Below are 16,221 nucleotides of genomic sequence, written 5' to 3'. Positions count from 1 at the left end.
AACACTTTCAGTGGAGTCAGTGGTGCCGAGTGCAGAGGACTGGAGTTCTTTTTTTCCTTTTCTTTTCTCAGAGGGAGTGTGACGACGTCGGATTTTGACAAGTCTTTATTTAAAGTGAACAAACATAATTTTCCCAGCAATTAGACCAAATGGCCAATTATGGTTCTCCGTGTCTGACAGCTCTGCTTGGCTTCTATTCAAATTCAGTTTTTTGGCTGATGTGACAGCAGGAAGCCCTCGAGTCAGAATCCAGAGGTATAACCCCAACGCTAAAAAAGTCAGGAGAGATGAGTGAATGTAAATAAAAACATGATGTAAAAATATGCATTTTAATTAACACAAACATATCAGATGTTGAAATACATTGTTCGCTATAAGTGATTGGATGTTAAAGTCTCCACAAGGTTCTACTGAAGATTTGACCGTTCTCAGCTGTTGGAATCCGTAAGCAAAAAGCATTTTTGTGTCAGTTTTCAAATAATGAGAAATATCCAGCGATTCACATACAACAACTGTAAAGTTTCTCTTTAAGTATTAAAAAAACCTGATTTTGCAATGTTAATTCTCCATTGTTACACTTACGTTTTAACAAGTTTACCTTGTATTTTGTTTTCTTATCGCTTTTTTTCTTTAAAAAAAAAAAAAAAAGGAGAATATAAGATTAAAAGAAAGGAAAGAAAAAAATCTATGCTTGGAAGCTTCGATGAAATATTTCTCCTAGAAACAGAATAATTCAATATGGACATGGGTTAATGGCACTAAAGTTATTATTAATCAATATGCACAAAATTGACTTGCACATCCTTCAACCAGATCATTTTATAAATCAGTTATATAACCGGCGTTCCAGTGTTTAATTAAAGTCTGTTTCCCACTCGACAAGGTGGAGTCGAAGGTCGCTGCGTTTCAAAAAGAAACCAACTTCGAGATTAAGAAAAGGCTTCACATACGTCACCTAAACCAGTTTATTTAATCAATCTTTAATCAAAATGGATAGCTTTACATTGGTTTTTTTTTTTTTTTTAAATAATCCAAGTCAATTAGGAAATGAATTATTGAAAACTTTGAATGAACTTGGTTAATTACCTGCCACTGCCCAGCTTCAGTGTCTTCAGGGTCCACGCACTGGGAATCACTGTATTATGTTTTCCAAACTATCAAGCCCGAAAACACTAATGGGTTTATTTGCTTTAGCCGATCGATGCTGTCTGAAGATTGAAACTGTGAGACACCTGTAAAGAAAACCCGGCCAGAGCCGTAGATCACGGTGTCAGACGCGGCAAAGACAAGACAATTAAGCCGACGAGTGAGAGGGTGTGGCTGACGAGTGCCGCTGTCAGCGCAGGTCCGTCTTAATCATGTTTCATTTTCTCCCCGGCGGCCCCGTCCTGACCCCGCGGGCACATGACGAGCTCGGCGAAATGAAGGAGCGAGGCCGCCGGGCGGTGAGATCGGACTTTAATCTGTTTGGTCCCGGACTTGACGGCCCGCCTCATCTGTCTTCCACCACTGTCTGTCGGTTCCTGTGAGGTGCCCTCTTTTAACTGTAATCAGAGAGATGTGAGCGAGGTGAGGGATGTGCAGGGACGGAGAGAGGGAAGAGGAAAGGAAACCCCCACCTCCCCCTCTCTCTCTATCATCTCTGTCTACAGGGTGCCCGCACTGATGCTGTAGCAGATTAGATCACAAGGCAGGGGAGCATCCATCCCATCAGCGGATCAATCAATGTGAGCTGCATGAGCAGCCAAACACACACAGGTCATATCAATTAGGAGGAAAGACACTTAACGTCCGTCCGTGTGTGTGTGTGTGTGTGTGGTCTACATGCTCAGATGTGTAACCATAATTTAATAACAGTTTAAGATGCCACTGAAGCAGTTTGACGTAAACACGGTAAGAGTAACAGACATCAGGCCTGATCAGCATCTGAACCGGTCCTGTTGGCCACATGTTGGCTTCATATAACAGCATCTTCACGCCTGCACGCTGAGATTTTCACACCTATGGCGCAGGATCTGCAGAAGAAAACACTGGGACGGATTTCATGACAGAAATAGTCGATGAAATCGACACGGAGAAACGTCCAGGTCCTCTTGAATTCTGGGCCTGACGTGGGAAGAATGACCCAACCTCTAAAACTGCCCTCACGTCTTTGTGTGCATGATCTGAGCTTCACCATCCTGCATGACAGCTGATTATAAATAACATTGAAGACCAAGCACAAGTCACATCTTCTTCCCCCACAGAGCCAGAGATACACACCTCCGGGCCGTGCAGCCAGTGAGCAGAGCAGGTGGATGTGCTTCAAGCGAGGAAAAGTGAAATAGTGCCATTGATTTAAAGAAACATTAAGCTGTATGTGCGCAGTAGGATCAAGACAGGAATGCAGCTCTCTTTCACTCTCTATTATTAGGTATGTGATGTGTGTTTGTGTTTGTGTGTGTGTGTGGGGAAGGCATGCACCTGTAGGTACCCTGTTAAAAAAATATATTACAGCGGTGGTTATTAACTCCATCAGGGTGCTGGAGGTTCATTCTGAGATTGTCAGAATTAAATTTGATCAATTTCCCCACGGCGATCAATAAAGCTTCACAAATCTTGAGCAAAACCATTAAAAAAAAAAAGTTTATGAAATATACAAGCAGACCTGGAACAGTTTGTTGCTGCTTTTAAAAGTTCCTGCTGTTCGACTTCAGCATTATTATTTTACTGTGGAGTTCAGAAACAGGCTCTGCCTCTGTTAGACTTCCGTGTTTTGACCTGCGGGTTTATCAATTTCCCACTGAATCAGTCCTGATGGGGACCTCAAGAGTTACTGTAGGTTCAGGTGGCACTATTATAGAAGGACAAAACCGCCACACGACAGCAAGCAGGCACAATCTGGCAAGAATGAAATATCTTTAAAAGGTGTAATGTAATGATTTATATCAATTCACTGCTGACCCGATGACCTCCAACCTTCTCATGAACCCAAGTCTAAACTTCAGCCGTCTGTCTGCTTCTATTATCTCAGTCAGTGTGTCAGGCATCTTTCCCTGGTGGATGGTGCCGTTGTCTCCAGACGGAGAGAGTTTTCTTAGAAACCACAGCAGCTGTGTCGCACATCAAAGAATGAACGCTGGATTATAAAGTTTAAGGTCGTTCCTCAATATTTCTCTGACACTTCTTGTTATTCTTTACTCTCCAAAAGGAACTAACTTTGACCTGGTTTTGCTGCTGCACTGACCACTGTTTGACCCCCCGCCTGGGCCTGCTTGATATCCGCTCTCATCCAGCCTCGGTGGAAGTACAGTCGGCCTCGGCTCGTCCCGCTGCTTCTGACGCCCTTGTGAGAAAATATTCCCTCTGCTGCTCGCTCCGCCTTTGCTGTGGACACTTGAAAGCCGAAAAAAAGTCTTGGATCACTCTTGTTTTTCCCTTTTCATCCGAGCAGACCTGCAGGATCAGCAACTGTACATGCAGGGAAAACATTCCCTGCTAGTTCAAAGCCTCGGCTTATTTTTCTCTTATTTTCTTCACTTTTTATCAGCATTGTACAGAGCAGGTTCAGCAGAGACGTCTCTAGATGTGACTCTTTTCACTTTGGTGGAGTTTTTCCCTCTCAGTACTTTGTACATGTTAAAAAAACAAGTCTATATATTAAAAAATACATTAAAATGGCTTATTTTAGAGTAATAGGATGACTTTTTATTTTAAATGTTGTGTAAATGTTATCCCAATGAGCCTAGTTAATGACAATATAACATCCTTTTAAGGCTTAAGAAACTTGGTTACTTAAATATTGAGAAGCTTTTTAGCTTCTTAAACTTCGAGTACACGTTGTTAAATTCATTACCTGTGCAATGTGGATCATATAAACTTGGATACGACAATACGTTCGACCGCACAATGTCACTTTCCGCTGAATCAGAAGTGGCAGCTGCAACCACATATAATATAGCAGAATAAAATGAATCTGTTTGTCAAACAACAAAGCTGTGTTAGTACATAGCTTCAATAGGAGCTGAAATGTGCAGATTTTTACATTGTGTGTTAGAAGTGTAATAAAAAAATATGATAAACTCACCATAGGCGCTTTTGAAATGTATTTTTATGATTAGATTTGATCTTTAGCCGTTTCTGCATTTCATTCCACATCAATAAACTTTTCCTCCAAGAAAATCTAATGTCGCTGTTTTAACTTTGTTAGAGTATCACAAATATCGTGAAGTACGTAATGATTGCCTCAGTGCACAACGGATATCGACGTATACATTTTAACCGATTCCTGTGCGTTCGCTGAATTTCACAATAGGCTGGTCATCTTATATACATGAACACACACACACACGCCCGCAAATCTGCGACGCAGCATTTTCAATTCACTTAGCAGGGAAAACTCCTCCGTTTACGGCATGCAAATGAGGGAGTCATAAACACAAGCAAAGCAATAGCAGCGGAGCCGCATTGCCTAATCAATCACGGTGCGCGTCTGACAGGTACCGGCGGCCTCAACCCTTCATATTGCCGCCGAAAACTAATTCCCAACAACACAGATGGTACAAACAAAAACACAAGCTCGCGCTCATCAGCAAGAGGAGCCTGCGAGAGGAGGATCAATCACCGCGTGAGAGGGACGAGGATGAAACCAGGTGGGGAAGATGAAACTGAAGGGGACAGATGCACAAACATGTAGACACACACACAAACACACACACACACACACACACCGAGATGTGTGTGCATGTGTGGAGAACTAAAGCAGATGCAATGCAACAGCTACAGACACAACAATGAGTCATTCTGGATGTTCTCATCAAACAAGCACCGGTGGGAATTCCTCAGAAATACACACACAAACACACACGCACACACGCTCAAGCAGTTGTGCTACTGTGACTGTATCTGCTGGCGTGACGAGAAGCAGCGATCATCTACTGTAAAGCCGGTGAGTCAAATAACCATCATGCCACACAGCCTGGATCCGGATTTCAACTTACAGGTCACAAAATGAACCAAAACCCAGCGATAAAGCAAAAGACATGACAAGCAGCGAGGCGTCGCGTAAGAGGAGATTAAAAGAAAGTAATAGTATTTACATCGAGCCTGATCCTGTTACACAGAAACACGAGCACATCAATAGACAAAAGGATTTCTTTGATTTTCTGCTGCCGGCTGCGAATATTCATCCCACAAATCTATTAACAATGTGAACGGAGATGTTTTAAGATGCAGCACACAACATGTTTGAGTGGTAAACAGCGGCTTCCACAGTGCAGAGAAAGAAGAAGCAGCCCTTAAGTGCAGAATCTGGCTTCCACCTCATCATCTCTGCTGTAAGTTTGCAAAATGAAAAAAGCAGAGAGGCCTTCAGAGGTGGAGGACTCATGTAATATGCATAGCCAGTAGTTCTTTGAGTGTGTGTGGGTGGGTGTGGGTGTGTGTGTGTGGAGGGAGGGGGGCATTCACAGCAGAATGACGGAAAAGCAGGAAGTGAAGGGAGACAGGAAAGGAATAAAAAGCAGAGGGACTTGTTTTTGGGTCCGACAGAGGAGAAAAACTGAAAATGGGAAGAGTGAAATGATGGCAAAGAGTGGCGTTTTCATTTGAAATGTTGTGTAAACCTTGCTAGAACACTGCTTTTTAACACCGCGCAAGAAGATTTATGCATTTTTATGCCCATTCAAATCTATGGGAAATTTCCTTCCATACACAATAGATAAGAAAGGTTAATTAATTTTGTAAAGAGCTTTAATATCAGAGGAAAGAATCTCTGGCACACACGTATTCTTGGCTCTTCACATTTGACGAGCAGAAACATATCAAAGCCCAGACTTTCACTTTCAAAAGGCAACATTAAAGATAGATTAAAAAAAGAACTGGTGATCTCTGAAGACTGCCTCCGCACACACACTCCACGCAAGGCCTTTCCAGTAAATTAAAGGGAAACTGATGAATTGAGCCGGATAAAAGTTCAGTCTTAATTACAGTCCGGCTCTAATTGACTGCTGCACCAATTACTGTGGTTTTTGTGGGTAATGTATCAGTGAGGCGGCCCAGCCGAGTGACGGCCCCGCTCATAATTACAGTAGACATCAGATTAGACCAATGAGTGAGTGCAGCAAACACAAACACACAAACACGGGCTTTGATTCATAAGTAGGCATTAAGCTCCGTTTATCAATTTGGATACATTCGCTACTGGTGATAGACGCGGCACTAAAACACATTCATGAATGAATCAAATATGTTGGCCTACACGTTTGTAAATGTTTTGTCACGATTGCGGATGAAGTGGCTGCGTAGCCTCTCCAGTAAATATTAATCATTTTCTGTGTAAATCTGCTCCTGTTGCTGTTTAATTCATGGCACCGGAGGAGAAAATTCCCCGAAAATTACACAGATTTCTGCCTGTGTTTTGTTTCTGTAAGTGTGTTTGTCCTGATTCTTCTGCTGCCCCGGTGGAAATGTCAGTAAAGGGAGAACGAACTGAGCTGAAAACAGAGAAAGACTGTTCGCTTTTATAAAAGTCTAAGGCTCTTTAACCTCAACACTCTCTTTAAAAGTCAGGCTAAAGGCAGATGACAGTTGAGGAGGGGCGATTAAGTAAAAAATTAGCTAAACTGTATTGTATTCTCAACATCAAGCTGTGTGCCAGTTTGACATCCATGTGCAACTTTTTGAAAATGGCTCCTAATTCAGTTAATGTGCTGTTCAAAGAAGATATGATTTTCTACATTTGACCAATTTTACCAGGGACCTTGACTGAGATAACTTGTCAAACGCAGCAGCGAGGGCAACAAGCAAAACAAAACCCATAAAACGCAGACAAAAGTATCAAAATAAATTATACTGTCGCTCCGAAACTTTACAGAAATCTCAAATCTCACGTGTTTGTTTGCAGGAGGTGGAGACAGTGACCAATCACATTATGCTCTGATCTCACAGGAGGCGACACCCGCACACACACCGACAGGACGCGCATCTAAGATTAATATCTACTGTCAGCACACGGCGGGCGAACGGGGTCGGCGTGTCGACGCGGTTTCACAGCAGAACTGGGTCACATGGCGCCAGGACGCAAACAACCAGGCGCAGCGGGAGAACCTCATCAGCTTCTCCACCTTCGACTTCGCTGGGAGGTCAGATCAGGGAGAAGCTCTAACGGCAAATAAAAAGAGTTAATGTGTGTGTGTGTGCGCGCGTCTGCGTGTGTGTGTCTAAAAGCCCAGAGCCGACCCACTCATGATGAAACAGAATGAAATATTGGTGATGGACAGAAAAACAAGTGAAGCGGTCTGGGGGCTCTGATCATGATAAAGACGGGGATAGCCTGTGAGGATGAGGATTAGGAGACGGGGATGAAAGACGAAGACGGAGGAGTGACACGGGACGCGGGTTTACTTTAAATTCATTTTAAATGAAGGGGAAGCAGCCTGGAGGACGGAGGACAAAGCCGCCGAGCAGAAATGAAAATATTTGGACGGGGCGACTGTGTTTGGTGCCTGAAGGCAGCTGGGAAAAGTTCAAAAGATGGCAGGGATATGCAAACAATGCTTTGGCATCCTTTGCTCTCTAAGAATAAGTGGAGGCTGTTTTTTTTGTTTGTTTGTTTGTTTTGCAGTTGTTTTTTCCATAGCAAGACCTCTCAGAATACTAACAGTGGCATGAATGATGGGCCAATCAGCCTCCTGCATGTGATGAAAGAAAAACTCACTAGTAGTGATTCAATTGTTGGATGAACGGCGCTCTGCTAATAGAGTCAGCCGCTCTAATCCAGTCCGATATGGAAAGCGTGTTCTTCCGTGTCGGGGCAGATGATTGACACCTGGCACAGGTACCATATGGAGCGCAGCAATAACACGGCAGGCACTCGGATCAAAGCGGCTTCCTATTTTCATCGCCGCGCTTCAGAGGACATCTGCGTAGCTGCTTTACCCAAGAGAGCGCTGACACAGCAGGCCGGGCTTCCTCAACGTCAGCACAACGAGACTGGATGTGCGAGCGCGGACGTACGCGAGGAAACAACGCCCGCGCTGCCTCCCCTTCCCCCGTGCGGTCGGGGTCGCGGTTAAAAAACACCAAAGTGATCAGAGGGCTTTTACAGCCAGTGGTAACTTCTCTATTCGGAGCCCTTTTCCATTTATTCAGCTGCGACTGCAGGATCCATTGATTCAGTGCCAGGAGCAGCCCGGGCGTCGGGGGTTTTACTTTAAATACAGTCCAGAGGCTGAGATACAGTAGAGTAGAGCGATATTGGCAGATAGCAGAAGAATGGTCCCGTTGTTACAGATGATGTTGGATAACATTGGCTTACGTTTCCCAGGGCACAGAGGCTCCACAGCACGCCTCCAAAGAAATATGTGGGCCAGAACCTGCCGCGGGTCGCCAGCTAAATCAAAGAGGGGCAGCGTTATTAGCAAGAGGTTCGTCGTTATAGCCTGTAAATCATCAACATCCTCTTATAACTTGCAAATGTGGACACAGACTTTATAGTCGCCCGAGCGACTTCGCCACAGCCGAGACGAGGGGTGCAAATGGGAGTGAGCCCATTTTAGGAAGCCAAAATGTTGGTCTCATCGTGTTTTTGTTGCTGAAAATCTAATGGAGGAGAACTGGTGATCAAAATATGCGGAAAGTGGGTATCAACATGTAATCAACAGGAATCATTCAGTCTTTAGGCCTTCAATTATAACCCTAAAAATACATTTTAAGCAGTTTCCAAGTGAGGCAAAGCATCCGCTCACTGAATTCCTCCGATTTGCTCGACTCTGCCTCCTTCATGAATTCCCTCCCTGGAGGTCGGCTCCTCTGTGTTGTACTGCTCTCTCTGAATTCTCTAAGAACTTCATCTGGAATAGAACTCCCTGCATGACCTGATTGCAGCTGGGATCATCTCTTTCAGAAGTTAACCTGGTCTGACTGACACATAAAATAAAGATGCTTGCTTCGTCTTCGGGACCTCTTATGTTCCTGCTGCGGCCTTGACGTTTTGGGGATGAACACAAACACTTTGCCTCATATGAAATCCCGCTTTAATTACGGGACGCCTTGTTGTCAGTAAACCCATCGCCAATCTGTTTGGGTTTGCACATCTTTCCTGTTTGAAAGGCGATCACACCAGGCAGCGGTGCCAAATCAGCGGCTGACGTCGGGGCTGCTTTTATCTCCCCATGTAACAATGAGAAACCGCAAGCTTCTGCTGCTGCTCCAGATGGAGCAACACAAACATCTCCAACTGTACAAGTAAGGAGGGGGGGGGGAGAATAATTCACTGCGGTTCATATTTCTTTCAAGAGCAGAAAAAAACAAGCCTTCAGGCTTCTTCCTTTCAAGTCCTCAACCTATGAAGCTCCCATTGAGGCGTTTTTCACGCTGAAAGATCTTTTTTGAGGCAGATTGCTCCTCACAAGCAGACAAATCAATAAAAAAAAAAAAGAAAACAACAGGCAATAAGTGCAGTGAATAAAATCTCCAGCACATCTTTATGTAAGCACATAATGTAAATGGTCTCCATATGTTAATATGGCAATAACCCTGCAGGAAAACAGCTGAGATTACGCTGGCGTGTGCAGCGAGCGCTTGTACAGCCAGTCGAGTGTGACATGTCCTCAGCCCCGAGCAGATAAGTGCACGGCGAGAATCTGCGTGAGCGCTGTAGCACGACAAACCCTCGACGTAGTACTCAGCCGCCCCGGAGTCGGGGCAAAACAAACTGGTATTACCGGCAAGGGTTGAAGGGCGGCGAAACGCGGACGGATGGAAGGACGAGACATGTATGAAACAGGCCGGGATATTAAATGTGTGTCTGCATGCTGCCTCTGTTTGCTCTCTCTCTCCGTGCGCGCGCCAACCCAATCCGATGGATCCTGACCACTGAGAAGAGCGGGCCGATGAAATATGCATGACATGAGAAAAAAAGCCCCCTGTCCTAACACACGGAAAAGTCCTGCCTTCCTCTCTCAAAGCGTAAAACATTGATGGCGGCGGCGGCGGCGGCGGCACAGCGGCTGAGCCAGCGGAGGGTTAGCAAGTTCACGTCTAATTCTGGACTGCACCCACAGGACCAGCAGCACGGGAAAAAAACGAAAACTAGCTGGGCGGTTCATAGCTAACCAAGTCTTCAACATGCTGAGAATCACTTCCAAAAGCCGACAAATCGATTCCTTTCTCTTTCCAATAAAGCATCGGGGCTACGCAGACATTCTGAATTGTGAAGGATCCCCAAAGAGAAACATCAGTCCTTCTCAGTGGTTGGAAAGGGATGAATACTTGATTATTGTTGTGCTGGTAGCTAAAAACACCTTTTCCTAAAAAAAAAAGAATGTTATCACAAGAGAGCACAACTTTGAACACAGGGATGGAAATTGGCAACAAAACAAAATGCCTGCAGCATTTGTTAATCAAAAATGTGTTTCCTGCTGAGGACAACCAGGCTAAATGCTTAAAACTCCTCAGGCCTGTTTTAACATCCGAAAAAAAATGAAAGAAACTGTGTTTTTGGAGTAGTTTATCACAGAAACATGTTGTTTCGGGTATTTATAGAAAATAGTAACACAGTTGTTGGCTGTGGCTTTCATTGGAAAACCACAATTTGCAAACATTTGTTAAATTTTTGTCATTTTGGTGTGAATGGAAGTGGCACACAGGGCTGAAGCTGGCCACGGTTCAGAGGAAGACACAGTGACTCAGCTTCTGCCGTGACGCCTCTCTCCAGGGAGCCGCTTCACTCTCAGAAAGCAGACGGACTGTGACAAGTGTGGGTCCAGACCCGCTCTGCCGCTGCAGGTCAGGACGGCTCCGCCACGCCGGGAAGACACTTTCATCTGTGCTTTGACAGGAAAAGTTTGGCTTAACTGGATCAGAGTTGGGCATCATAAGGCCCGGGGGCCACATGCGGCCCTTTTAGCTCTGCTTAAGGCCCACTGGGTGTCCCTGGGAAATCCTGACACAGATCAAAATTACTGTTATTACATCTAAAATCGTCACACTTTTCACATTATTGGACATGATTACATTATTTGTTGTGGCTAGCATCTTGATTTGCAGTACTGGCTATTGTTACCTCTCGAAATTAGTGCTTCACAGTGGAAAAAAAGGAAAAAAAAATGTTTTTGATTTACTTATTTACTGAACTCAGAATTTAGAAAGACACGAGCATGATTTTGAGACACAGATTGGGAGATGAACATCATTAAATCATGCTTAAAAACTACTTTTTATCAGGAGATCATTCGTATTGAGGAAAACTCATGTCTCAACAGGAATGCTCATTTTCCACGTGGAAAATTAGCTGAACGACCCTGAATTAGAGGGAATTAGAGGGAACAACTCACTACAGCACCTATAACTTCCAAGCACTTTAATTTGTCTCTAAAAAAGTTCACAATATTTTGGGAATTTTTGACAGTAAAATGAAAACCTTCAAGTTTTTTGTATTAAGAAGTTTAGAAAAAAATAATAATAATCAGAATAATATTGTAATACTTCTATTAAATTGTCAAAATTGAATGATAAGATACCAATAGGGTTTTTAAACTACTCTTGGGACAATGTGGACCTGCTTGGATTTTGATAAATTCCTATATAAAAAGAACTTTTTCACCTGAACATTAAAAAATCAACAGAATGAAGGCACCAGGGAGCGAACCTTTGTTTATTGTTGATTAAACCTATCATTTCTCTCTATTTGCAATATATATCAAACACCAATGACACTCATACTCACTGAATAAATGCAGACTAGACCCTGGACTTGTCAACCACCCCTCACTGGGGCTTTCTGAATTGAAGCCGAGTTTCCTCCAGCAAAGGGAGAACATGCAACCTCCACAAAGAAAGGCTATCTCAGCATCTTTCTTCAGCGTATCGTCGCTGTCGATCACACCACATGCTGCTAAAACCTCCAGAGGAATAAAAGCTTCCTCCAGAGGACTTAAACTAACATCCGTGCCTTCATCAACACACAATTTACCTTAATCCGCTCTGGATGTTAATCCTGAACTGAGCACATCACTTCCTTCTGCTTCCTCGCAAACAGAGCAACACATGCAAAACATCTCCTCCGACTGTCAGAGACGTAGAAAACAATCACGCCAGGCATTAAGGAACGACTGACGAGCAGCGTCTGCCTGAAACGCACACCGTCAACAGCAGCGCAGACGACACGCACGCCACAAAGAAAAGCATTGTTCTTAATCTGCTTGTTGCACTTTATCAGCTCACTTTGAGAGCGCTGGTTCCACACACACACACACACACACACTCGCGAAGCAGGGAAAACAAACACGCCTCTGATCTGCCCTCCTCGGGGCTTTGCTGTGAAACCTCCGTCTATCTCGACAAGAGTCGACCTGGAAACAGAACAAAGACCCGGCTGCTCGCCTCGCATTGTTATTTAGCGAAGTCTGAAGCTACGATAGCTACAACGAGCAGGAATATGCTCTCACACACACACACACACACACACACACACACACACACACACAACCCAACACGAGAGGCTCAGTACTCACAGGCTGCCACAGGACTCGTTCTCATTTTTCCAAAGCAACATTGATCTGATTGTGAAGTTAGACAGAGAGGTATGAGAGTCTGGCTGTGAGCAATAAGCGCCACTTTAAGCACATCATTAACCGAACCGGTGAAAGTTGCACCTGAGTCAATAAAGATTTAAGCCGTCCAATGAATGTGGTCTCTAATTATACTTGGCTAAATGCCGCACGCAGGAATCTGAATTAGCCACTCAATAGTTACAAAGATGCAGGTTATGGGAATAAATGAGGCTGGAAAAAAAAAAAAAAAAAAAAATCTGAAAGCTTTGTGCATTCAAAGTCATTAAATCACAATAACACCCCCAGTTTGAGCCTGGGCTTGGGGAACCTGACTGTGTGGCGTCTGCATGTTTCTCCTGTTTACTCCGGTTTCTTCCCACATGCGATTGAGGTTGACCGGTGGCACCGAAGGTGTGAATGTGAGCGTGTTTCGCCTGTGATGGCCTGGCGGCCGGACCAGGGGATCAGCTGCAGTGGTACAGAAGATAGATGGACTGAGAAAAGAAGGCAGGATGAACCTGTGTGATTTCACTCTGCTCAGAAAAAGCAACCAGAGATCATTGAACGTCGTCTTTCCCGGCGTCTCACCTGTAAAAGGTGCGGCGCAGATGAGACGATCACATATGAACTGAGTCTCCTGAACGCTTCACATTTGTACCACAGCACCATTAAAACGGTCCGATGCACAAGGCGAGAGTGAGAAGGCCGGTGCTAAGCAGTGACATTAACTGTAGTGTAAAAATTGGATTTTAAAGCGACAACAGAGCACCATGTTTACGGGACGACTTCTTTGTTAGAGTGAAAGCGGCGGCCTGATAAGTCGCATGCGGCCCTGAACCAATGACCTGTGTTAAGGAGGCGTAATTGTCTTTTTACAGCGTCTCTAAATCTGTCCTTGCCTTCCCTTCCCCGGATCGCCATGCAGACTCGGGTTGCTTAGCAGCAGCAGCAGCAGCAGCTGTCCTCCAGTTGTTTCTTTTTGTTTTGTTGGTCCTTTTTTTTTTTGACTGATGGGCAACAAATCAGCTCTTTTTTTTTATTGTTCCGGTAATAGGAAGTGCTATCAGCGCAGAGTGAAGGACGGCACGGTGCTGAGGCCACTCGTTTTAAAGACACGCTGCACTTTAAGAGCTCGAAACTTCAATGCTTTTTGGCATTGTTTATCAGATGAGGAGTGTGTGCGTTTGTTGGTGTGTCTCCACCGACCTGCGGCCATCTGCATGTATCCGGCCAGGGTGCAGATCCTCCGCTCACATCCTCCGCTGGGCAGGAAGATGGTGATGATGGCCAGCAGGGAGCTGACGGCCAGCAGAGCGCAGCCTCCCGAACACAGCACCGCGCTGGTCTGAGGGAGAAACACACACAACAGGTTCATTTTTAAAGCGTCACAATGGCTGACCCACTTCCATCAGTTTCACCAGCAGGGACCAAAGGAGAGCGAACCCCATGAAAATGTTTCTGACATGTTTGGAAAGGCAAATATTTCAGAAAAAAAAAAAAAAATCCTCTTCCTGAAGTTGTGAATCCACAAAAGAAAATAATAATGTCAACAATTCCTCCATCATGTTACTGTAATCTATTGAAATAAAGAGAAGAATTCTTCCTCTGGGAGGAAAATGATCTGCAAATGGTCTGAATTTCAAACATCGAGCGTTGAGGGTCTCTGCAGAGTTACAGACCACCACCGCTTCAAAACAGGAGTATTTTGGAATGTGTAATACAATCAACGATAAATTAAAGAAAGTAAATATTCATGAAATGCAAAACACTTAAGAGTTCAATAGCAGTTCATAAGAGCACCATGCAGGAAGTACTTCAAAAAATATGTGAATATTAGGATTTAAACAGTCATGGTGAATATGAAAATATCATGCATTGCTTTTCTACACGGTGCAAATTATATATGAGTCACTGTTTCTGGTTATTAACTGTAATAGCCATGCAAAATTCTCAAAACATATCTATCAAATTTCTTTAAGTGGCAATTGAAAATCTCCTGCATGAACTACTTTTATAAAATGATGAAATGTGCTTAAAAATCGCAGTGATTAAAAAAAAACAAAACAAAACGGAGGAATCTGAGTGGGATCCCAGGTGAAAACGTCTTCTCCTCGGACTCCTGTAAAGCGTCCGGTTGATCTTTAATCTCTGATCGCCACAGCTCATTACTCAAAAAACATTTGGTCTTTGTCTGTCTGCCTGATTTCGATATTCTTTTTGGGACGATGAAAGATTTTCCTTCTTTCTCTCGCATGCAGGTCAAAACTGTGTGATCTTCTTCCCATCGTGGACAAAACCTGGAACCCTCAAGCACTTCGCTGTTTAAAAATCAAACCACTTGCAGAATTTGGTGTACTTTTCCGTACTTCTATTTATTCTGTATTTCTTTCAATAATGCTTTCACTTTTTTGAAGTGTTCCTTGTTTGTATTCACCTTTCCTATTGTCTTTGCTTTTATGCGGCGTTTGTCACGTTGTTCTTGTTTGTTGACGTGAGAGCTCTGAATTGCCTTTGTTATGCCGAAGCATCTGTCACTCCCAGTCGGCACAACGGCGCGCTTGATTGATGCGTCTCATTTAAAACTATGAAAACATATGGAGAACTGCCACCGGTGGCACCGCGCACGTTACAATGGTACGAGTCAAAATGTGTCAATTTGGAGCATATGCGCCATTCCTATAGGAGCACAGGTTCGCTCCAGATAGCACAGTGCATTGAAGGGCAGCAGAGAAAAAGGGGTAATTGTATTTAGCAGTGATTACAAACACAGAAAATCTTCCATATTATGGTCAATTTTACATTTACCGGCAGATTCTAATGTAATTTGACTTCATCAGAGAGGCCTTCAGCTTTCTGAGACAAGATAGAGTGTGTTTTTATATGCTGTGTGTCAGAAGTGTCAAACATAAGGCCCACAGTTCAAAACTGGAACGCAACAGGCTCCAATCCGGCCCATCAAACCAAAAAGACAATTGTAAAGATTTTGAGACGTTTCTTAAGAGCAGTGGACACAACGTGACACTGAACCTGAGTTGAGATATCGATGCTGCTGCCATGAAAGAAAACAACCTTACTGCTAGAAAACTAGCTTCAAAGCCGTGCTGTCGGAGTGAATTTGGTTTCCAGTCGTTCATTGTATTTTACACCAGAAGTTATCATTAGAAATGGCTTCATGTTGAGATTCTAGTCATTTTTTCATAGCAGTTGTTTGGTTTTGTGGAAATACACATTTTCACCACATACACTCTGCACCACAACAAAGGAAAACCTTAAAGTTTCAATTTAAAAGTTGCTATTCGACTGTTTCACCAGTTCGACCCACCTAAGATGAAATCGGGCTGGATGTGGTGCCTTGCTGTGAATACATTCTGCTTCAAAAGTATGAGTTAGAAAAATAAATTCTATCGTGGAGGTTCTAGTTAAAAATATTAAGAGCCAAAGTTGCAGGGTCAGCTCATCATGAATGTGTTAAGCTGACTTAAAAAAATATATATCAAAAAGCTGTCAAAATTTATCAAAACCTTCTGTATGTATGTTTCCTGTAGTGACAGATCAGATCACATTTTTTTAGTGTATGTGTGTATATATATATATATATATATATATATATATATATATATATATATATATATATATATATATATATATTTATTTATTTATATATATGTATGTTTAAAAAAAAGGCAGA

General features: G+C 43.4%; 1 protein-coding gene across 1 annotated transcript in view; it reads right to left on the bottom strand.

The window, feature by feature from the left end:
* lhfpl7 (LHFPL tetraspan subfamily member 7) overlaps nt 1–16,221 on the bottom strand; it is a 119,171-nt gene that overhangs the window by 66,786 nt on the left and 36,164 nt on the right. Inside the window, exon 2 of the mRNA XM_030100592.1 lies at nt 13,740–13,878. Coding sequence (XP_029956452.1) covers nt 13,740–13,878 — 139 coding nt within the window. The remainder of the gene's footprint in view (nt 1–13,739; nt 13,879–16,221) is intronic.

The sequence above is a fragment of the Salarias fasciatus genome, chromosome 10, assembly GCF_902148845.1.
Source record: "Salarias fasciatus chromosome 10, fSalaFa1.1, whole genome shotgun sequence".
In the NCBI taxonomy this organism is placed as follows: Eukaryota; Metazoa; Chordata; class Actinopteri; order Blenniiformes; family Blenniidae; genus Salarias; species Salarias fasciatus.
The sequence above is the reverse complement of the archived record's forward strand: the minus strand, read 5'-3'. Positions and strand labels throughout refer to the sequence as shown.